The following is a 24,950-nucleotide window of genomic DNA, read 5'->3' as shown; positions in this document are numbered from 1 at the left end:
TGTGGCGGGGCTGAAACGTTTATATTGTTTCCCAAAATTCATAACGGCCCTCCAAAGGAAACGGTAATTAAAAATGTTGCCCGTCACAAACATGAGTTTGACACCCCCAATTTAGAAGAAATGCACACGAATAATGATTTGGCACTAACCATATGAGGTCCTCAAATAGACCCAATACGTGTGACACCAGTTGCTGGTTTGAAAGACGGGCATACCTCTGCCACCTGGTGGACATTAACAGAACTTGATCAGGACAAGGCCAAACATTATTGTTTGTCTCACCAAGGAATTATTTTAGGTATTCTCATTTTTTTTGTGGTCTGCTAAACATTTTACAGTGTACAGGACAGTACACAGGATTGCACAAGTTCTGCAATTGTCACCTTCAAGTAAGTAAATGTATAACTCAATGGTACCGAATCACAAAATCCGATTATAGCATCATTTTTTTATGCTGATCAAACATAATACTTGTATTCAGTCAGTCAGCCGAAAAATACAAAAGTATAATAATTTTATCATTATCAAAACTAAAATGGAGATAAGCCCAAGTCAATTTGATTTGAGCAAAAATGAGAACAAATCAAACATTTTAAGTCAGTTTCTGAAATTGTCCATCACACAACAGCACATATGCTGCTGCCTGCATGAAACTCTTGTTGCATTTGAAATGGACTCAGCCCAAGCCACTCAGTTGGCCATGTGCTTGCTGCTTGTGTCCTGGTGTATGCACGGTCATTGCACTTGTCATGCATGGCTTTGTTGACATTGTACTTGCAGGCCAATTTATAGTACAATTCATCCTGCATTTGTCGAACGGTAATCTGTCATTGTTTTGTTTAAAGATGGCGCAGCGGAGATGAAAATGAATAGAAATGATGGCCAACCAAAAAAAAAAAAAAAAAAAAAAAAAAAAAAAAAAAAAAAAAAAAAACAAATAAAACATTGAACCTTTGTAAGTCGGAAATGTCACTATTTGAAAGGTGGTGAACCCCAAAAAAGCAGGCAGTGTGGGCAGGGTGTATTTGAAAAATTGTAATAAATAAAGTCAGCAGGAACAAAATCTCAAACAACCACATCATCAGAACGGAATGGTCCAAAGTAGCAAAAAAAAAACAACAACAACAACAGGAGTAAAACATAAGATGACACAAACATGACAGGAAACACACAATGCCCCAACACTGAATGGTCATTCCGGGAGTCCCTTTAACTGTCACTGATTAAAACGACCCACACCTGTGCAGCAGCCGGAGGGGCCCTACAGTGTCAGCCGTTGGTTGCAAACCGAAACGTGACAGGAAATGACTAGCCACTGGGGACTTTTTCCGATAGTCCCAATTGCCACCCACCACTGGCCTCACAAATAGCATAGAAAGTAGCAATTTAAGTATGCGAAGTTCTCAACTCATCTCAACTGCATTTACAGAGTATCGCTGCATACAAAGTACTGCAACTGTACATACAAAAATAAAGCAACAAATCAGTATCAAAGATGGTAGAAAGCACAAAAGAGTAAAACTAAGATCAAGTCTGTCATATTGAATCAAATGACAAAAAAATACAAGTGAGTTTTAAGGCGGGTTTTAAAGATGGATAGCGAGGGGCTTGTTGAATATTCAGAGGGAGGTCATTTCAGAGAGAGGGACCAGCAACGTAAAAAGGCTAAATCCCCTATGAGCTTCTGTTTAGTTCTTGGTACTTTGAATCATGTCTGCAGACCTGAGGCGCCAGGCAGGTGGATGAGCAAAGAGAGGTAAGGTGGCGTGAGGCTATTTAAAGATTTGAAAATAAATAATAAGATCTTTAAAAGAACTCTAAAATGTATAGGGAGCCAGAGTAAGAATTACTTTCTGTACTCCCTCTTACAAGTACAAGTCAACAGGCGAGCAGCAAGTAATCGAAAGAAGCTGTATTTAACAATGGCATAAATAAGTAGACGTGCGCAGTTTGCCATGACGTCCCTGATCCACTCGTGAAAAGGCCGCTTTGATCCTGTCCTCTTTCATCTAGAACTGCTTCATACAACAAAGAGGCTGCAGCAAGTGCTTAAGATTGAATAACTGTCTGTGTCTTTAGTGATGTGTCACTTTACTTGTTATTTAGTTTTTGTTGTTGTTGTTTTGACTTTAAGATGGCACCGCGAGAGTGGCGACCTTGACAGCAGGTCCTGTATTTTGTTTTCTACTTCTTCCTTTTCTTTCTTCTTACTTTCATCACTTAGCTGCTGTGAAATGTAAATTTCTCCACTGCAAAACTGATAAAGGCTAATCCTATCCAATCCAATCAAAATTTTGAATAAGAATCGATGGGGAAAACATAATTGTGGCCTAATTGGGAGCTATATGGGACAAGAGAAATTAATCCTCGCTTGGGTCGTGGGAGGCGGAGGAGACTATCCCAGCTATCTTCGGGCAGTAGGCAGGGGACACCCTGAACTGGTGGCTTGCCAATTGCAGTCACTGTAATGCAAAAAACACATTTACAATGTGCATTAAAATTGATCCACGTTTCATTATCTCAACTCACAAGTGAATATGTCCGATTTATGAAAAATGTGTAAATTGATTGTGAATGAAACACAGAGGAGTGGGTTCGAACTTGATCCACAAGAGCAACACACAGAGGAGGTGGACACTGGACATGTGGGTGTAGATTGGAAATGACCAATCACTGATTGCCATCAGGTCAGTACATATCAGCAGCAGAGACACGGACAATGATTTGGATGTTACTGCCGTTGAACTGAGGGTCCACGCACAGCATGGTAAGATTATTATAGTCGCCATTAACATGATGGACACACAAAGTGTAATCAATAAGAGGAAATATCCACTCTGTCAACTTTGATGATGTCATCAACAATACTTGTTTCCTTTAGACGAGCTACACCGATAAAGGGGAGAAGGTAAGTTGCCATGTGGTGTGATATTTGAAGGCCTGATTGCACATTCTACAATAAATTGTTTACAATAAAGAAACCGTGAATGTTAAATTTTCTAACTGTTAATATCAGTGAAATATGTAAAAAAGAGACATTTATTCTGTCATTTCTAGCATGAAAGAGGAAAATTTGTCAGGTTTCATCATATCACCTTCTGGGTCGGCAATGCCAAGCAGGTCAGTATGCAAATGAAGCCTTTTGAAACAAAATTATGTTCAATATTGTCGTTGATGCAAATTACGTCTTTCACAATGTAAACTATAAAGGTTTGTTTAAAAATATCCTCAGAATATTTTAACGCAAAAACGAGTAGAAATAGTAGCATGATTGTCCCACCAATAAGTATGATTTTAAAATATATAATAAGAACAACAGAGGATAAATGCAAATATGCAGATTGTTGTTCTTGCTGCTGAAACAAAAATAATTTATTTAGATTTCTTACAATATCAACACAAATTTTTTCAATGAGTGATATTTTTTAAAGCTCACCCATAGGTAGCTATTGAGCCCCAGCTAATTCCCACTTGCAGCATGTAGTTGACCCCTGTTCTGGTTATGCAAGACAAAGCAGGATTCTTTATGATCATGCACAAGATTCTACTTCACGTGTCTAATAAGATCATGTAACACAATCAAAACTCATATTTTTTTCATTCATATCCTCTCACAACTTTAGAGTCCTTGACCATTTCATCATTTTAGCTAAAAGATAAACAAGCTACTCACTACTCATCCACTTACTAAAAATGAAATGTACTCTTTTAGATAGGCTGCACAAATTATCCACTGGCAATATTATTTTTGAGCAGAGATTACCTTCATTGAAAAGATGTTTTGTCCCGTCTTCAGGCGGCATCCTTCTACTGTGACAAAATGGGATTTGAGCCTTTGGCCTACAGGGGATTGGAAACCGGCAGCCGAGAGGTCGTTTCACATGTCATCAGGCAAGATAAGGTACAACAACTTGAATATTCTGAAATCACAGATTTTAAACTGCATGTCCAATCATGTCCAATTTATTTTGACTCTGTTCTTGACTCCAAACAGATCATATTTGTATTTGATTCTCCACTCAATCCTGGAAACAAAGGCAAGAAGCTTGTGAAGGCATATGAGAAAACCGTAGATAAAATATGAAATATTTCCCTAATATTAACATGATGGCATGTCCTGTCAGAGATGGGAGCGCACTTGATGAAGCACGGAGATGGCGCAAAAGACATTGCATTCCAAGTGGAGGACTGTGACTACTTAATCAAGGTAAAATTAAGTGCATGAGAGAGTGTTAATAATTACATCACCTGCCAAAAAGTCACAGCATATTCTTTAAAATCTGAAAATGCTAAACAATCTAATTGGAGGCAAAGGAAGCTTGTTGACTGAATCAAACTCAATTGTCTGTTACATTACAAAACTTGTATTTAACATTCCAAACTTTCATAAATGGGTTAAAGAAAGAAAAATAAACCTAAAATACTCTAAATTAAAACTACTCACCCCTTCAATATGTTTGATGAACTCATTCACTGCCAGACGTGCAAAAATCTGTCCACTCCAGTGCCATGATATTTGTCATTGTCACTCACTTTCCAGGACAGGAGTATTGAATTTTAGGATTACATAAACATTCAATGCAGCGTAAAAAACGTTACTCTCTTTTTTCATCAGAAAAAAAGAGTTAATTCCTAAATTATATAGGTCTGGAGTTATTTGATCTAAAATGAGGGCGGCTGTCCAAAATACAATGCAATATATACGTACATATTGGTTTATATAGCGCTTGAACAACAGCCGGAGCTGGAACAAAGCACTAACATGGAAAAATGGGAAATGCTGCCCCCCTGCGGAAGGAAATAAAAAAACATTACCGGAGGTCTGGCCAGCGCGTTATCAGCACCCCAGCAAGAAAAACCAAAAATTTGGGAATGGCGCTCCATATCATATTTTCAATTACCGAATAAATTCGGGAATGACATTGAATGAGTTAACCATGGTTGGAAAAAAAATAGCCATCAATACGCCTCATGGTGTATTGATGGCTATCAACTTAACTGTTCATACTAATAACTAGTCATCGACATTTATGTTAACATCCGGTTGACAAATTAATGGATTGGCACCGTGATTGAATTCGTTCCAGGACAAAATTCGCAACTCAATTAATGTTTTATTTATTTTATTATTTCATGTCTAAGTCGGGAAGTTAAGGTAGAACAATTTCTCGTTTAGTGGATATCATATCACATTTATCTTCAGTGATGGCATCAAAAACAAAAAGTTAAATTAATTAATTACTTTTACTGAGTTGCTCGAAACCAAGTTTAGATAATGTTTTGAAGTTTTTGCACAATTCCACTTTAGAAGTGTCATTGTTTTTGCACAATGATTTTGGTAAATGTAAACACATTCATAGGAGCCACAAGTTTACACAGACTAAAATGTAAATATTGTGTCTGCTTCAGTGAGGTTAGAAGAGATAAGTACGCACTAAGATTAAAATGTGGCTTTAAATTTGCCCAATCAGGGTTTAAATTCTTGTTTTTACTATATTTTCAAGTAAAAACAACCTTTAGTTTGCATTTTATTTCAAGCGTTTTTTCCTCACATGAGCACTTTTCTTGTTATGCTTTGGTAACAGTATGTTGAAATGGATAAACACGAAAGCGTTCAAGTTTAGTTACGCGATTGAACTCGTTATCTCATCCAAGGTCAAAACAGAGATTTGAACCAACAAAAAGACCCCCCTTCGCCTCTTTCAAATACAACATTTCCAAACCAGAGGTCATTTAGGGGTCTTTTAACCATGACATCAGAGCATATATAATATCAGGGAATACATATTAATTCAGTGAAATTCTTCACTCATTCACAGCCATTCATGAATTTATTTGGGAATTGAAAATGTGACGTAGAGTGCCATTCCCGTATTTGTTAGGGTTTTCAGAATCACAATCACAATCATCTTTATTGCCAAGTATGTAGAACACACCAGGAATTTGTCTCTGGTAGACACGCTGCACTAGCATCATCATAAGACAAATGGAGGCACTATATACAGTTCTATTTGGGTTCCTGTTTAGAGAGTTAATGGCTTTATAAAGCAATATGGATGCATTGTATTTTGGACAGTCACCCTCATTTCAAGCTCATATAACTCCAGAGTCCAGACCCATATAATTTAGGAATTAACTCTTTTTTTCTGATGAAAAAAAGATTTTTTTTACGCTGTATTGAATGTTTACATAGTCCTAAAACTCAATATTCTGTGTGTCCTGGAATTCAAGTGACAATGACAAACACCCTGGCACTGGAGTGGACACATTTTTTTGCACGTCTGGCAGTGAATTAAATACACATCCAGTGTATTAGTTTATTGCAAGTAAACAAGCACAAGATTCCCAACAACTTGATTTTTGACTAGATTTGAAATGTTTTTTTTTTTTTCTAATGCGATCGAGTGCCCTGGCACTGTTAGTGACTTGAGACGTTAAGATCTCTCCAACCACTGGAGGGCACCCAAACGCCCTTGTTAAGTGGATGCAAACCCCAACTGACAAATGTTACATGCGTTTCCACTGTTAGACGGCCAAGCAGCGAGGAGCTGTCATTGTGAAGGATCCCTGGGTGGAGGAGGACGTCCACGGCAGGGTCAAGTATGCTGTGGTGCAGACGGTGCGTAAACACCCGCACACACTGAAATGCAATTGGATGCACTCATAGAATTAAAATATGCCATATGAATAACTCTCACGTTCTGTCTGCAGTATGGAGATACAACACACACGTTTATTGAGTACCTGGGGCCGTACAAAGGCCTTTTCCTGCCTGGCTACAAAGAACCCTTGTTTAGGGATCCACTCTTAGCCAAATTGTGAGTATTTCCAAGTGACATTTTTAACATTTGACATGGAATGCAAAATCATTTATGAAATATCAGAATGTTGGTGACACCTGCTCAAAAGTTCATTCACAGCCCCAATTTAAATGAATAGATATCATATTTGGTGCAAGATTTTTTTTTGGTCATCAGTCACACGATGACACCTGATTGGCATGCTTGCCCTCTTGATTTGAAGTGATCCCTAAGAATCGATTCCCTCAACTTCATTGGTTGTTCAGTTATCTTAGCATTGTACGGATTCAAAAAGTAGGTTCCGAACAAACGCTTGCTAATCTAAAGAACTGTTGACCGAAACCTCAGTCTGATATCACGTCAGGGTCACCAATTGTTGGAGGAGAGAGGCACTCTTTCCTCTGCGTGTGGAATATTCCGGACACACATGATTTACAGACAAATGCTTGATCACGAGTGTATCCACACAACGGACACACGTTTATTTAATCAGAAGGGCGGTATCGAGACTATGGTGCGACATTGAAGCGCAAATGTTATACAGGCTTGACTAAATATGGGGGAAGGCACACATTATTATTATCATTTTCATGTCATATTATTTAGAAACTCAAAATACTATGGCAGAGGCTTTATGAACCAAAATATACGGTAATCAGAAATGATCCTTCAGTTACCTCTGCAGTGCTTTTTTTTCTCTTTTATCTGCAGGCCACAAGTAGGTTTGCGCTTCATCGATCACGTAGTGGGAAACCAGCCTGATGACGAAATGGTTCCAATATCAGACTGGTAAGACTCATGCTTGACAGCACGTCCGCACACAGTTGACACAGCTCTGTCCAAAGGACATTTAAACATTTTGCAGATGGCCGCGCCACCTCTGGTGCATGGAATTAGATAACAAGATATAACATTGATTTCACCAAGGCACCATAAACTTTTTGTTGATTTGGTTTCAATTGCATTTTACAGCCTTTTGCATTCTGCAGGATGAGCCTTCATAATTACGTGTTTTCCCTTCCTCATTTCACTTAGTTTTTCTGTAGCCAGCAGTGCTACCACAAAACTATCATGCATGAAATCACAAATTATCCTCGAAACCAGTGGCTGGCTGTTCATGTCACTCCTAGGCCTTCAGTAGTGCTACGTCTGAATAAATCAGCTGCGAGTGTGGCGTGATATTCCTACACATCCAGTTTAGGGTGTCGTTGGCCAGGAAATAACTTGTGACTTGAAGAAACCTAAAAAAATATTGTCATTAAACTGTTCGAATTTTCACGATGAACGTGTGGATTCATGATAACCTCATAAAATTGCAATATTATTTGCTATTTTTTGATAGCTTCAGAGCTGCCCAACCTTTCTTAATGATGTCCATCTATTCTTGAAAAGGCCGTCTTGAAAATGTTTAACAGTATATCTGCAACCAAATCAATTTCTTCTCCTCCTTCAGCCATTGTGGGTTGACAAAACCACTATTGAACCAACACAACAATATATTTGATTAGGCAGCTCGATAAAGATACAGTGTCCTAGCTGTAGCCAGTATACCCTTCAATAGCGGCTAGTGATAAGATGATTGGCTAGTAACTGGCCAATCATAGTTTGCGAAAATTCTGACGTTTCCAGATCCTTTCAGCAGGCCTTGGGTTCTCAACTCGAACTCTGATTGGTTAGCGCATCGGTTTGATCGACACATTTGATTTGACAGGGCCTAGGGAACTGATTGTGAAGGCGTCCAGGTAGATTTCTGACTCTGGGAACAAATAATGGCTGAAATGTGATTGGTTTAAATGCTTAAATATGAAAACAAACATCTGAAAGCAGCACAGCAGAGGAAAAGCTTTGAAAGGAAGCTGAAAGGCAATTTGGAATTATTAAATAAGTATTCATGGACAAAATACAATTCACAATAGTCTGTGATTCAGATATTTTAAGTCTAGCAGAGAAGGCCTTGCAGGCCGTGACAGCCCACCACTGCTTGGGACAGTTTTTTTGAGGTCTCTTAACCCTTTCAAAGACAGCGGCTACTACAGTGGACAGCTTATCTTGTTACCAGGTTACAGAGTGCATCAAACTCTGCAATTTGAAACACATTTTGGTGCTATAGGAATCCAAATAATTTGGCATGAATTCAACCGGTGTGCACTCGATAGTACCTTGAACGTGACATGCTTTATTTTCACCTTCCACCACATAGGTATCAGAAGTGTTTGATGTTCCATCGGTTTTGGTCCATCGATGACAAGCAGATTCACACGCAGTATAGTTCACTCAGGTCAATCGTGGTCACCAACTATGAAGAAACAATTAAGATGCCCATCAACGAACCGGCAGTTGGGAAAAAGAAATCACAAATACAAGTAGGACATGAAACTATCATGCTAGCCGCATCACATCTTTCAACAACAGTTTGATATTCTTGCTTTTGTTGTGTACACACAGGAATATGTGGACTATAACGGGGGACCGGGGGTTCAGCATATTGCCCTCAATACATCAAACATCATTCAAGCAGTGAGTGATCACCAAAATTCCAGTCAACCAACAACACATCAACTTCTAAAATCGACAAGTACAGACATGTTACTGACCTCCGTCCCCACCCATCTCCCTCTTTTATTTTTCCTCTTGTCACCTCACTAAAAGATTGTGAACTTGCGCGCCCGAGGGATGGAGTTCCTCTCAGCACCTGACACATACTATGACACCCTGAGGGAGAAGCTCCAAATTGCCAAGATAAAAGTGAAGGAGGACCTCAACCGTCTGCAGGTGAGGAGATGCTTATTTGAGTCACATTCTCCATTTTGTTGCCCCCTCTAATATTCGGACTTCAATATTTCCTTTCAAGGAATTGAAAATCTTAGTTGACTTTGACGACAAGGGCTACCTCCTCCAAATCTTCACCAAACCCGTACAGGATAGACCAACCCTCTTCCTGGAGGTCATCCAGAGGAACAACCACTTTGTAAGTGTGAAACCACTTGACAAATGAATTTCCTTTAACTTGACGAAAACAAAACAGAGGTCGTTGTTTTGGGCAAACACTTAAAGGACAACCAACGCCTATGGACAAGTTGTGTCCATAATTTGTAAAATCACTTCAAATGACTTCCACTGACCGTATTTTACAAAGATTCCACCACATATAGCTCAGCTATATTTGAGGCACTGACGCAATTTTAAGTACTAAATGTGAAAATTCACACTGAATATTCAAATCACTAAATACATCTAACTGTTTAATTATTTTTTTCATTTGATATTTCCATGACAGCTTTCCATGATGACAGGTGAGGCACTGCCTCACCTGCCTCCACTGACTGCACGTCACTGATATAGCTATATTTTACGTTTTAAGACTCACACTGAATATTCAGGAAGTCTTGTTTTTGAGTTGGCGATTCCTGATGTGGCGTCACATCAGGAACGCCCCTGTCTGAGAAAGTGACACACAATGCATTTTGGGTCATTTTTTTGATTTGAAAACTTTGTGTTGATCCGTGTTGATGGCGAAATTAGAAGGAAAACACAAAAATACGCGATGGTCAATCGTTGTGTGTTGCACCAAGACTAGTATTTGATACTAGTTGTTGGGGTAATTCGCTATACGAACATCTTTAAACATCTCTTTTGCATCGTTTGTTTACGTTTGGGCTTCCCGATACATCGTATCCTGTCTTCATTTACATGACGTCACATCATATTACGTCACATCCTATTATGTCCGATCTATAAATGCTCTCCCAGCGGTCTTTCGCCGCTTCTTCTCCCTCCTTCCTTTCTTTCTGCCCCTCCTCGGCCGACACCCCACGATGCCCTGCTGTCTACAAGATTAAACTATTTTATTCTGTTCAACACCTGGCTTCCTGCCGTTTTAACCATCCTCTGCCATCAACACCCTGAGAAGCCATGGACCAGGGACGAACGATCACTTTCAACCCATTATTTATTAGAAAATTATGTTTTATGTGGACCTGGAAACGGATTATTATCATTTTTAATGGTTTCTCATGGGAAATAAATGTTTGACAGACGATGGATAAATCAGCAGGAAGCCAGGTCTTGAACAGAATAAGTTAGTTAGCGAAAGCCGGCCTACCTTTCCACACCCTCTTTCTCTGAGAGAGAGAGAGAGAGAGAGAGAGAGAGAGAGAGAGAGAGAGAGAGAGAGAGAGAGAGAGAGAGAGAGAGAGAGAGAGAGAGAGAGAGAGAGAGAGAGAGAGAGAGAGAGAGAGAGAGAGAGAGAGAGAGAGAGAGAGAGAGAGAGAGGGAGAGAGAGAGAGAGAGAGACACACACACACACACACACACACACGTCGATCGCCTCCAATGTTTTTTTAGAGATATTTTTGCTTTTTTTGGGGACCGTAAAAGACACCACAGGCTCGTGTTCAGCCGAAGAAGACATAAAACAAAATTAGAGTCGAGTAGAAGATCATTGAGAAACACGAACGAGGTGTGCGATTGTCTGATTTAGCCGCTTAGCGGATATGCTAAGTCCATTTCAATGTGTATCATTGTGTTCAGCTGATAGAAAAGGATTGGCGTGATGTTACCCTTCGATCCTTGAAAGCAGCATGGAAGAATTTGTGGCCCGCATGCATCCTTGAGAGGGACTTTGAAGGATTTGATCCTCATGACTCTGTTGTTTTGGACGATATTGTTTCCATTGGACAGAAGTGGATGCAGATGATATTGACGAGCTTGTTGCTGACCATAATGAGGTCATCAACACAGGATTTGATTTGCTAAGTAGAATGAGGTGCAGGCTTTTATTGAACAGTTCCATCCAGAAAAACTGTGGCTATGAGAATCATCAACATGATGAATGATAATGTGATGCCTCAATTTCGTAAGACCTTACAAGTCAGAAAGCAACCTTTGTCAATTAAGAGCCTTCAACGACCATCACAAATGTAAACAAAGTGACTGTATTATACAGTTCAGTGTATTTCTTTCATTACAATACAATACTACAATTATTATAAATACATAGAATGAGGTATGTTGTGTGTAGTTTTAAAATTATATTTTATGGAGACCTGGGAACGGATTATTCTCATTTTAACGGTTTCCTACGGGATTTTTTGGGGAGATACACACTTTTCGCCTTACACACTCTGTCTGGGAACCAATTAAATTCATAAGCCAAGGTCTCACTGTATTGTATTGTATTTTCTCCCGTCACCCCCATTTCAAGCTCAGAATACGCCAGACCCATATAACTTAGGAATTAACTTTTGTTTTCTGATGAAAGAAGAGAGTTGAATATTTTTTGTATGCTGCACTGAATGTTGGTTTAGTCCTGAAACTCAGTATTCTGTAGTTCCTGCCTGGAAGTGAAATAGTTTATCTTATTTTTGCCATAATTTACAACGAAAGCTTAACGTGTGTCAAAGCCTCAAGTGGAAGATTGTGACGCTCACCACCTGACACCTTATTCATTTGCAAAAAATGAAGAGAAAAACAAAATCTTGTGGCTTTAGGAACACCATGGGCACCAACCATTCAATGGGAGCCAAATGTAGCACATCAAATTCTTCTTTCCCTCAATCAAAAGCTTATGTTTCAACTTTTTAAGTTGTCCTTTGACTGGTTGACAAAGAGATCAAGTTTTGAAACTTTTGTTCAGTAGCATAACAGACAGTGATTAACACCTGTAGCTTCAAAATTTCAAAGCTATTAAAAAGAAGCTGGGCAGGCTGAACACCTGTTTCTGGCTCCCACCCACAGCGAGCAGCAAGTTCAGTAAATCGATCACACACACTTACACACAGATTAAAAGGCTCCCCTCATCACAACTGGGGTTTGGCTCCTTGTTTTGGGTTGCACATGCCGCCTCAGACCTAGCCCAAGGCCCTCCTGAGTGTCTCGCCATGTCTGCAGACAACGACACAATGATCGTAATCGATCATCAACACGAGAGCCTGTGATGAGCTCCGAAAATGCTGACATGTTTAATGTCTTTAGAAGATTGCACATCAATGTTATGTCGATTACTCAGCTACGTGCATGTGTTCTCTCTCTCTCTCTAGGGCTTTGGGGCAGGAAATTTCAAATCCCTCTTTGAAGCCATCGAGATGGACCAAGACGCCCGAGGCAACCTGACCGTGGTGACAGCTAAGGGCCAGGACCAGGCCTTCTATTGATTCTGTTTAGTGACACAGCTGAAAAGCAACGAGCGACATCCATCAAGTCATGTGCGGAGTGCTGGCTGTCTCCAAGCATTTGGCGTGACTGGATAGCTAAATACAATAAGACAGTTAAACACGAAAGGAATACTTTGACAATCAGCCAATATATTAACAAAATTGGAGCTCCCCATGTGTCCAGTAGATGTTATGCGTCCCACAATTACACAGTAAATGCATTCATTGGATTTATGTCTTTATTTACCGATATCAATCGAGGTAATTAAGCAATGAATAAAATCAATACAACTGCTGCAATACTTGTTTTTTCTGATCAGAGATATGGCACATTCAAAGAACGACTTCACTCATTTTTCAAGCAATGATTCAATTTCAGTCATATTAAAAAAAAGTTGGTGGTGCTTTGGGTACCATAAGTCACAGCTATTAATTATTCTTCCAGTTGAAATACAATTAGGACTGGAGTTTGCTTTTTTCACCGATGGAGGAATAAACCAGCAGAAAAAAAAACATTAAAAATTTAATGTGTATCCTGTGGCGGGCACTAGGAGCAGGCATCTCACCCAGCAGGTGCACGGAGGGGGCGGGTTTATGTTACATATATTTCACTGCATTTTCTGTTTGAGTTAGATCCACTTGTTAGCCGCTGGAATAAACACGTCCCCACATTCAGTCGTGTGTGCTCCTTCCTCAACGGCTACACTGGTGACCCCGACGTTGGAAATATTCATGGCAACAGACGAATATGTGTCTTCTACGGCCATGTCGCCACGACCGGCGACCTAACTCGCCGCGAAGTTGTCCGAGTTCTGGCACAGCGACCCGGCTTCGTGGTTCCAGCATGTGGAAGCGCTTTTCCACCAATGAGGCATCACGACAGATGAGCCAAAATATTACATGGTCGTGGCGTCCCTCGACCAAACGACAACACATCGCACGATGCCACTTCTGCGTGCGCCTAAAGAGTTTGATGTTCTCTTTATTTGTAAGTAGGTTCGTTGTCAGATCTCCCAGGCAGCTGACGCGCAGAGCTTGATCGTGGCGTGGATGTCGTGCCGTGATGTCCGTCCGACGCCGGGCGTGCCTGTGCGGGTCTTTGCAAGTCTCTTTGAGTCTGTGAGTCCGAGATGAGTCTGAGATGATTCTGCCCCGTGGTTCGCCCCATCTCTCTGTCCCGCGACAGCTCCTTTTATACCATTTTCAAGCGTATGCTATGCGTGAGGGTGAGACGCACATCAAGGAGATCAAGGAATTGAAAGACATGAAAGGGTTGAAAGGCGCACTTCAAAATCATACACACGTGTGACGCCACACGCCTGCACGATACGGGAAGTACGACGCGCTCAAACAACTGCTGCTCAGGCGGTTCATGCTATCGGCCTCTGAGAGAGCAGACAGGCTTCTTTCCCTTCCCGGACTTGGCAACAGAACAGCAGTGGATCTCATGGACAAAATGCTGTCGCTGTTAAATTCGGATGATGGCGGTTTCCTTTTCCTCCACATATTCCTTCGCCATCTGCCACCCACAGTGCGCGCCGTGCTAGCTAACTCGACGTGCCTAGCCACCGGCGACTATTGTGGTTTGAAGGAAGAAGCAGATAGTGTTTCTGGCGACAGGGCGGTTCGCCATGCAAAGCGTGACGGCCGAACCCCTCGGGAAAGTAGCATCGAGCATCGATCCGACCATCAGCGGTTTGGCGCCAAGGCTCGACGCTGCGTACTCCCCTGCTCCTACGAGGCTCCAGGAATCTCCAACGCCCGGCACCCAGTTGCAGCCGTGGGCGCCGGCAACGAAAGCGAGCTGCTTTTCATCACGGACTCGTCAGGTAGACGTTCCCTTGTGGACAGCGGGGCACAAGTAAGCCTGCTGACGCCCACCACCGCGGACGAGATGGCAGTTGGATGCGGGCCTGCCTTGTGCGCAGCTAACGGCTCGCCCATCACCAGCCCTTTACCAAAGGACCACCTGTCGCACTTAACTAAGGTTTTCAAGCGTCTTGATTCGCACGGCCTTATCGTTAACCCTGTGAAGTGTCAATGTGGTCTGTCCGAGATCGATTACTTGGGGCACCGCATTTCTCCACAGGGTGCCATCCCCTTACCTGCCAAAGTGCACGCAGTGGTGGACTTCCCCCACCCGGCCACAGCTAAGGAGTTTTTGGGCATGGTTAATTTTTACAACCGGTTCCTCCCTCACGCAGCCGACCTCCTACAACCCCTCTATGGCGCCTTGAGAAAAAAGGCTAATGACCCCGTCGAGTTGCCCCCGCAGCGAGCACAGTCCTTTCAACGAGCTAAGGAAGCTCTCGCGAGTGCAACTCTTCCGGTCCACCCGATCTCAACCGCACAGGTGGCCTTGACTACCGATGCGTCTGATGTTGCCGTAGGGGCGGTGGTCGAGCAGCTCGTGGAGAATGAATGACAGCCTCTTGCATTTTTCAGTCGGAAGCTGCATGATAACGAACACAAGTATAGTGTTTTCGATAGAGTTGTTAGCACTCTATTTGATTTGTTTTTGTCTTTGACGTGTCACCATACGGGTTGTCATTGACAGATTTACACAAATAGCTCTTTAGATATTACTTTTCATCCTTACATTAACCTACCATAGTTGTTTGTGGACGACGGTAAGGAGCCGCAGTGAGAATACATGAACCGGATCGTCCTAACCTGGGACCTCTCAGCAAACGTGCCAACAGAACCAATTCTCCGACATCTGTGTTTTCAACTGTGCAATATTTATGATTTTAACCACAATATCGTTGGTATGAAATTGTATTTTGCGGGTCTGTTGGAAAGATTTTCGACTCGACAAGTTGATCAAATTGAAATTCACCAGAAGACGGCTGGCCATTAGGGTCAAAAAGCATTTGGATGAGGGCTCCACCATCAACCTTGAGCGAATTGTTGAGTTCAGTAGCGAAGACGATAAAACGCCAACATCGTGGAATCCGGAAGCTGCTAATCCACACTCAGGTGGAAGTAAAGATGTATTCATGTTGAATGAAAACGTTTCATACAGAAGTAAAGCAATTTTGGTATGTAGAAACACATTGCAACAATGGCTGAAAACAAGTACATGTACTGTACTCTATTTGCCCTCTTAGTTGTTCTTAACAATGACGAAGCTTGACACAAAGTGCTTCAGTGTTCCGAATAAATATTTACCTGACAGTCATACGTGATGTATGACTGTCAGGTAAACAGAAAATAAATAGCCATCAAATTTACTTCAAAATAATTTATTTTCATATAATTGGAATGAAGACAGGTTGATACATTTGTGATGGTACTGGTTAGTTTCTATACAGAAAAGACCGATACAGAAACCATCCTTTCAAACCTGGACAAAATGGATAAATATATATTAGTAAATAAATACATCAGTGACATGCCACTGTATTGAAATGTTCTCTTATATATTTTTTCATATATATTTGTGTGTATATATAAAAATACAACCGTATTTGTTTCTGTTGTATTCTATTTGTTTGCAAGTATCGAAAATATACTGACAGATGCCTTTGGTTTTTGGAGAGAGATGTTTTTTTGCATTATATTAAAAAAGGCAGTGTTAAGCTTAAAATTATTGCAAAACAAACACAAACATAATTGTTTGAAATTGTATGAAGATTGCGTGCCCTACCTTTTTGGGCTGTTTTCAAATATTTTTTTGTTTGTTATTTTTTTTAAAATATGTAGTATTTTATTTGTGGATTTTGTTTACATGTGCTTCACCCAAAGTGCTGGTTTGAATTCAGTCACACCCATGGTAGAGATAGCGACCACGGATTAAAAAAAAAAAAAAAAAAAGCAAAGGACGCCCAGATTCCTTAACTGAGATTAGTGTAAAGTGTGTTAAAAGGAACAGTATGTCTGCATGATTGTCCTTTCGAGTCCAAAATGATTTACACTTTCATTTTACTTCAATTGGTGCAGGTGGAGGAGATAAAAAAAAGATGTTTTTTAGAAAGGCACTGTTTTGATTTAGGCTCCTTTGCTGGCCATGGAGAGCAGAGAACATCTGCGACGTGGCTCAGGAATGCGGAAGGCACATAGGAGGTTCCGCTAAGTGCTCAGAGTTTCATTGCAAATCCCGCGAGCTTGAACATCAATTGGCATTCAAGTATATTTGCGGTAAAACAGACCAATGTCAACATAAAGCAAAGCAAGAGGGAAAAGAAGAACTACAACCAGACTTGCACATAGGAGGGAGGAAACTGCAAACGCAGAGGAAGAAGATTGGTCGTGTTACGGTTGAGTTTTATGTGCAAAGGTCAAGTTTTGAGTGGCTAAAAGGGCGCAGCACAAATCAATAGCTGGATGACTGTCAACTTGGTGTCAGTTGAAAACGCAGATTTGACAGTGTCCAAAATACGATGAGGGGTAAACGTTGCTCTGTTAATGACCTCAAGTTACGGTATTATGGGAAGAGCATGAACATGTTGTGTAACTAAGTGAAATTATAACAAGAATAAAATCGTACTATTCCAAGACAAAGGTCAGAAAGTCATGAGGGGGAAAAAAGACACCTTTCAACAAAGAGTCAACTGATCACAGTAAGCGACAATATTAAAGAAGACTTTTTTAGCATGCCACATATTCATCGGGTAATATTTGTTGAACACAAATCTTATTAATCCTCGAAAAATATGATTTCAAGTAGGATAAGTGTGACAAAACAGTGATCCTGTGACAACAAGCATTTGTAAAAGTACTTTTTTTCTCCCACTACCTTTTCAATCTTTGTCTTCATAAAATCCAGATTCTATCATAATTTATTTTTCAATTTTTAACACAAATGTATTTTTTTCTTGTCAAGTTAAATCTATTGTATTATTCAAACTACTGATATTTTTCCCCCTCAAATTTGTAAAATATTGACTTCATCTGGTTAAAAAAGACCTTTGTTTTGAAATAATTCGACTTTATGCTCACTTTACTCCTTGCAAGAATAACCTTGTTATATTTTGACTTGGAGTCACTATTCTACTCTTACAATTGTATTTATTTATTTTTTTTTCGAGAAAGAAACAGGGGATTCTCGGTATACAATTTCACATGACATTTTGAGATTACAAATGTCATGTACCTTAAAATGATGTCGTCTCAGGGCAGAAGAAAGCACGTTTGGTGACTGCTCTGCTTCCAGTTTTTAATTTTTTTTTTGGTTTGCGTTGCCATTGCAGGAATAGAACCGAGGACCCCATTCATTTATTTATTTATATTTTTTTCCCAGTGGGGCCCCAACTTTTTAACCGGCTTTGATTGAGCTGAATCACTGAATTTTCAGTGTTTGGCAATTACTCAGACATTCAGCCCCTCCCCCACTGAGGGAGCAATCATTGCCACTCCTGAAGACAATAGAAACATTTGTGCTTGGGTCAGAGGGAGTCAGGGTTCGTTCAAGACCAAAATGCTTGCCAAATATTTGTCAACAGTCTAGGTCCTAGACTACTGCAACAAAAAAAATACTACCTAGACTCTAGGTAGTATTTTTTTGTTGCAAAGAGTTTTTGCTCTAAATTCTCCTGCGACAAGAAAAGTATAGGCCAACATCTGCTGAATGTCTGGCAACCGTTCTACGATCATATTTGAGCTTAAACGAACCAAAACAAACCTGGTCCAAAGTGCAACGTTTGCTGCCTTTTTATGTACTCGCAATTGTTTGCTGCTTACTGGGACAGGGGCTTTCCTCAGGATCCACCCCTACTCGCTGTACCTCTCTGAGCGGCAAAGGTTTGCAAGTGTGTGCGCGCATAGCTAAATTGTTTTTCATCAGGGTTCATTGAAGCTCGCAGACATTTGCCCACAGTTTTAATGATCTTTTTTTTCTGTCAGAAATACATTATGACATGTTAAAAGAAAAACTGTTTGGCAAATGTCTTTGTAACTGTCTAGCAAATGTCTTTGTAACTCTTAGCAAAATTGGATTAAACTCTGGGGGGGACTTGCACATCTTTGCTGCTCAATGTGACACTGGTTTGAGAATTAGCTTAATTCATCATGTCAACAGCATATGGGCATTTCTGAGCGATGGCACCATGTAGTAAAGTCTGCCTCGTGTTGGGCTTTATACCACTTTGTATTAAGAACATTTAGAGGCACTGGGTGTTTTCTAAGGTTACTGTGTAAAACCATTTTAGACACTTCAGTTGCTGGAGGAGAATAAGGGCGGGGAAAAAAAAGAGGTCATCCCTCAGATGCAAATTGCCAAAGAGACAGTTGCTTGTCATGGTGGCAAAACTATTCAGTCATTCTGACAAATTAAAGGAATATCGTCCCCAGCCCAAAAAATAAAAATAAAATAAAACCACGCACAAAAAAAATGCTGAAAGGAGCTGCCATTATTGAAGTACTGTAGTTAAAACAAGGCTCAGCAACCTCACTGAACTTTCACCTTAATCAACCTTTCCCTTAGCCAAATTTGCATCATGATATCTTTCTTCAGTGGTGGGAGCTACTTGCGAGATGATAAAAAAATGGGGCAAAAAAACTACAGCAGTACCTTGAAAGAAAACCCTGTGTGAGGCAAGACAAATTGTGAGCTGAGGTAGGCTTAGATAAAAGTTTGATCAGCTGAGGCTCGACTCAGCAAGGAGAAAGATATCAATCACGTGAGTGAATGAAGGTACCGCGGTGAGCTAAATCAAGTTCTTCTGAATTCGGTGAGCCACGCACACATGGAGTCTGACCTCACTTTCAACCCTTTGTGGGGGTGCTCCCATCAACTCTGAATGGTCATGCAAAGCAACTGAATATGTGCTAATTTGTTTTGCGATCGAGCCCAGAATTTTGACATTGAGCTTTCGAAACAAAATGATGTTCATGAAACATTCTGAAGAGGGATCGAAGACTTGGGAAACAGAATGACTGGACGTGGCAGCCGGCAAGAGTGCGAGCAACTAAGAGGATCATCCATTCTGGCTCTGTATAGCAGCGTCATATTAGGGAAACAAGTTCTCACACACCGGACTCCTCTTCAGATCCTGCGGACACATGAAAAGAACATTTAATTTATGGGTACATTTGGATAAGAAACAACAGCTTTTCAAAGGGTCTGTCAATAAAGGATAATATTAACTCATTCACTGCCAAACGTGGAGTAAATGTGTGCACTCCAGTGTTAGGGTTTTTGCCATTGTCACTTGAATTCCAGGACCCACAGAATATCGAGTTTTAGGACTACCTAAACATGCAATACAGCGTTAGAAACCTTCGACTCTCTTTTTTATTTAGAAAAAAAAAGGAAAATCCTAAATTATATAGGCCTGGAGTTATATGAGCTTGAAATGAAGGTGGCTGTCTAAAGTAAAATGCAATACAATACATATTGATTTATATAGCACTTTAACAACAGCTGAAGCTGGAACAAAGCACGAACATGGAAAAAAGGGATATGCTGACCCCTGGTGGAAAAAAAAACATTGCTTGAGGCCATGGCGAGCACATTATCGGCACCCTAGCACAAAAAAACAAAACCCGAACAAATTCGGAAATGGCGCTTTACGTCATATTTTCAATTCCTGAATAAATTTGTGGATGGCAGTGAATGGGTTACGATACACTCTGATGAAAACGTTTTTCAATTGCTGGTGAACTAAATTTGTTTCTTGGGTTATTTTAACAGAAGTATATGGCGCAGATCATGTGGCAATATGCGCTAATCGTAATAGACGTGCGTCGGTGCTGGCGCAGTGGAGTTACAAAGTTGCGCCGGTGGCTGTCAAAATGTGTAAATGGCGCAATGTGCGACCAAGCTGCATCTCTGGACATCCGATTTTCTACATCTGGAAAAGGCCCGATTCAGATTTTGGGTCTCAATGGTGTTATTTATGCTGCTATATGTTTCCCTAGAAAAAAAGATGATCTCATGATGAGGATAAGCGGGCAACAAAAAAGATCTTGTAGCAGAGCAGACTCAACCTTTCCATAGTCGCTTCATAATGGATCAAAAAACACTCACCCTGATTGTGGTACATTTTTTGGCAGTATAAACAACTGTCTGCGTTGCGGTCTGCAACAAGGCCATGCTGGGACGTGCAAGGAGGTCTCTCAATAGAGGTCTTGGGCCCCAGGAGATGAGGCTCAGACTGGGCCTCCTGCACCCGCTTTTGCCACACAACATGGGCCCCGCCACAGCAGGGCCAGTCGTCTATACCTCCAGAGTCCAGAATTAGAGGTACGGGAAGGAGGGCGGGGTGCAGTTCGGGGGGAGAGCAGCAGAAGCCAGAGCTTTGGCCAAAGTGGATGCGGACGCTCCGATCATCCTGAAGGTCCAAGCTCTGGTGAAAACGAACAGAGGGGTGGTCTCGCACGCAGTTCCGTCCGAGAGGTGCGGCAGAGTGTCCCTGGTGGCAGCAGTGGGTTTGTAGATGTAAGGGGATCGAGGACACCAGGACAGAAGGCCCCGAAGACATGCTTGGGTCCGGATCCCGACCTTCCGTCCCAGAAACGGGCAGCAAATGTGTACAGTCTGGTTTTTGGCACTGGCAGTGACTTGGCTTAGGGGCAATGGGTGCGTCTTTATCCAGGACGAGTGTAGGAGGAGCTGCGGCTGCACTGGTCCCCTGCTCCTCATCTGAGCCTCTGCTCGGGTCCTGGTTGTGCTCCCCATCATCATAGTGGTGATGTCTATGGCGGTGGTAGTGGATATGGCTAAACACAGTCTGAGGTTGCTCCTCGGGAAAGCCAACTTTGTTCACCACAGAATCCAAAGACCTGGGCCGGCTCTGGGCTTCCACTTCAACAGAACCCGGCCCATAATACACAAATGGATCGTAGTCGCTACTCAGTGAGCTGCGGAAAGTGGACCAGCTGCCGTAAACTCCCTGCAAGGACACGTCAGTACAGTTCAAAACTGAGTCGCTGGAGGAGCCGTGGCAAGGCCCTGAACTTGAGTCACTCGCTGGCCCGTCGGCCAAATATCCACTGCGATCTGTGTGGTAGCTGCCGCCGGAGCAGCTGCCCTCGTCCAGTCGACCGTGGAACGCCACTCCACGGCTTTGTGGGATGGCTGAGGCGATATGGTGCACTCTGGAGTTAGAAGCACTGCGCTGAGCTGGGCAAGATGAGCGGTAGTTGTGACAGGACCGGCGGGGGTTGTAGTGGTGAGTTGAACTCCTGCAGTTATTGCCGGTCCTGTGGGGCCTCCTGGGACCCTCTGCCGGGAGGTGGTACCCACAGGGGACACCCAGCGGTCTGCTGCTAAGCAAACGTAGGGTTTGGTTGTCCAAGGGAGAGGAGGAATTGTAGTGGCCAACAGAGGGATACGAGCCCGAAGGTCCGCGGGGATAAAGTGGCCTCATAGAAAATGGGATGTCATGTTGGGGGAAGGGGTGGTTTCGTGGACTGCTGTAAGGCTGAGGGTGGAGGAAACGCTGTTCTGGACTGGATTGTGGTCTGTTCCTCTGGGCATGCCTCTCCGCCCCTGTGGATTACAACTACAGTTACAACAAGATGCTACGCTATTCTTTGATATCAATGCTCATTTTCTTAAATTCATAATCAAGTGATGCTAAGGGATAAGAAATCACAACATCTATTTGAAGACCAATGACAAGAGACAATGATACTTTTAGCTTCTACTTTTCAGCCCTTGGCCACCCTCGCACAATCTAATGAGAGCCAATATGAGTTCTTAATAACAACAGCGCTGTGGCATGTTTTATAAGGTGGGCGTTTCCAGATGTTGACTGACCTGAGGCACATATTTGGCACGAGAGATCTCTCGACATAAGTTGACCCCCGCCTCACCCTCAACAAACACAATAAATAAATAAACCTCACGAAAAGTGGAGACATACAGTAGATTAAATATCAATACGCCATGACATAATGGGAGGAAATAACTGGTATGATGTTATCAAAACATAAACACGCTCAACTATGACGATGTCTCGGCGAACGTCATTGGAAATTAAAATTAACCTCAGAAAAAAGTTCTCAGAGTGCCAATTCGGGCGTGGATGCAATCTATTCCTGCGGTCTGAGTCAATGGAACAGTCTTTGGCAATAAAATTTCTTTTGTAACGTGCCGACTTCATTCTCCGTGAACCAGGAAGTACTTTGAACTAACTACCAGTAGAACACTTACACAAACCACTTCATTTATTTTTACTGTTGTAAACAGGTCAGCCTTTGCATAGAACCACATTCTATCGACCTATAATTGCATCATAGACCTCATGAGATTATGTGCAAATGGCCTGATCCTCACCCATGATGTTATGCATGCACAGAGGACAGGTGCGGTGCTGTAGCAACCAGGGATCAACACAATCTTTATGAAACTCATGAGCACAGGAGATGATTCTGAGATGCTTGGGTTGAAAAAAAAACAGAGGGAGGGGGAGAGAGAGAGAAGATGAAAGTTATTCAATTATATCAGGGGCTGGATCATTTATCAAACTTAAAAAAATGTCACCAGTGCTATTGCTAAAGTAAATAGAAAATCGCATTGACATGCTAATGTGAAATTTTCATCAGCTACCGGGCATAGTATGCTTTCAAAAAACACATTGACACAAAAACACCGTCAAAACACATCCAAGCTCGTAACATAACATTACTGAAAGGCACATATTCTTCCCAATATGTGAAAAACGCAAAATATTGATAGACGTAAAGTGTCCTTGAGAGTTTTGAAAGGTGCTTATAAATGAAATTGTTATTATCTCAATCACAACTTTCTTCCTCTACTTTTATTATGTCTCTGTAAGTGTGTAAACCATCAATGGCTCCATACGGCCCCCAAGAGGCCATCCAGAACGCAGCAGGAACGGGCATTACTGTATTTATTTTTATAATAATAATAATAATAATAATACATTTCATTTACAAGTGCCTTTCAAAACTCTCAAGGTCACTTTACACAGTCAAGTTTTTCTGTGGGTGAGCAGCAGCAGCCACACGCGCCAGCGTTTACTCAACCCGGAAGTAACACAGAAAGAAAGCTAGCTAGCTAGCTATTTTACAGTAAATCAGTTTATTTATTAATATTTATGTACATTTTAACCAGTATTTTACTTTGATATTTAATCATTTTCTCTTTTTTTTTCATGAGTCCTTCAGAATGACACTTCAAATATAATTATATTTGAAGTGTCATTCTGAGGGACTCATGTATTGACATTTCCTTGAGATATAGACACAGAAGACAAAACCAGAAATCTTGTATTAGTCCGGAATGCCTCAAGACTCATGCACATAAAATAAAGAACGAAATTGGTAAATTAATATTATTAAAAGATATGGGCAATGCATATTAACAGTTTGAATCTGTGTAAAGATGAAATGCAGGAGGAATTGAGTTTGGAAATGAAATTAACGCTAACTAATAAACCATCCTTTTTAATCAATTATAATTTCAACATGAATCAAATTTAATTATTTTTGAAGTACAGTAGTTCCTCTTACCTGTCCATCCTGGAACTCCTCCAGGCAGATAGCACAGACCGGGGTGGAGTTGGAGCTGCTCGCTGAACCCCAAGCCCCACGAAGGCGCTGTGAGCTTGAGCACCCCTGAGAGATGTAAGTTTTGGTCTCCAATCGACTAATTGCCCGCATGGTCTGCTGATGCACTGAGTCCTGCATGATTGAGGCAACAAGTTAGAAGGCTTATGGAAGAAAAGGCTGTTTGAGCATTTAGCCGATATCCTGCTGAATTGAGTATCATAGTAGCACACCGATGTCAACTCATGCACAGTTTTGCCTCACTAGTAATATGTACTGTAGCGATTCATGTATGCTACAGTCGTTCCGTTAGTCAGGCGGATTTCAGGGCTATTGAATAAATTCGCAAATGTCTTTCTGTAAAGGTTGACATGTGCATGAATGTTGCTGGTTTCACTTACCCAAGTTCTATTGGACTTGCACTTGTAACGGAAAGCAAAGATGAGGATGATGGTCACGACAGCAAAGACAATGGTGAGCAGGATACCCACATCATAATGTGGCTGAAAACGGAGCAAATATGAATTATAATACAGAATGC

At 41.4% G+C, this 24,950-nt stretch overlaps 2 protein-coding genes across 2 annotated transcripts in view; one reads left to right on the top strand and one right to left on the bottom strand.

Moving 5' to 3' along the window:
* The first annotated feature begins 2,700 nt into the window (after nt 1-2,700).
* Nucleotides 2,701-13,248, top strand: hpda (4-hydroxyphenylpyruvate dioxygenase a). The gene is made up of 14 exons (XM_089017300.1): nt 2,701-2,767; nt 2,882-2,908; nt 3,058-3,120; nt 3,797-3,901; nt 3,995-4,037; nt 4,125-4,207; nt 6,530-6,619; nt 6,712-6,818; nt 7,512-7,589; nt 9,001-9,163; nt 9,246-9,317; nt 9,450-9,572; nt 9,652-9,768; nt 12,839-13,248. Exons 1-14 carry the CDS (start codon nt 2,765-2,767, stop codon nt 12,950-12,952), a joined length of 1,188 nt encoding a protein of 395 aa, XP_088873426.1. The 5' UTR covers nt 2,701-2,764; the 3' UTR covers nt 12,953-13,248.
* A 5,590-nt stretch (nt 13,249-18,838) lies between these two features.
* Nucleotides 18,839-24,950, bottom strand: part of rnf43 (ring finger protein 43) — a 97,288-nt gene continuing 91,176 nt past the window's right edge. The window contains exons 5-9 of the mRNA XM_089017471.1: nt 24,811-24,912; nt 24,374-24,544; nt 23,175-23,277; nt 20,922-22,385; nt 18,839-19,944 (exon numbers count right to left, since the gene is read on the bottom strand). Of these exons, the coding sequence (XP_088873597.1) occupies nt 19,919-19,944; nt 20,922-22,385; nt 23,175-23,277; nt 24,374-24,544; nt 24,811-24,912 (1,866 nt within the window). The 3' untranslated portion in view covers nt 18,839-19,918. The remainder of the gene's footprint in view (nt 19,945-20,921; nt 22,386-23,174; nt 23,278-24,373; nt 24,545-24,810; nt 24,913-24,950) is intronic.

The sequence above is a fragment of the Hippocampus bargibanti genome, linkage group LG16 (genome assembly GCF_051943395.1).
Source record: "Hippocampus bargibanti isolate YZ-2025 linkage group LG16, ASM5194339v1, whole genome shotgun sequence".
NCBI lineage: Eukaryota > Metazoa > Chordata > Actinopteri > Syngnathiformes > Syngnathidae > Hippocampus > Hippocampus bargibanti.
This window is presented reverse-complemented; position numbering and strand designations above follow the sequence as displayed.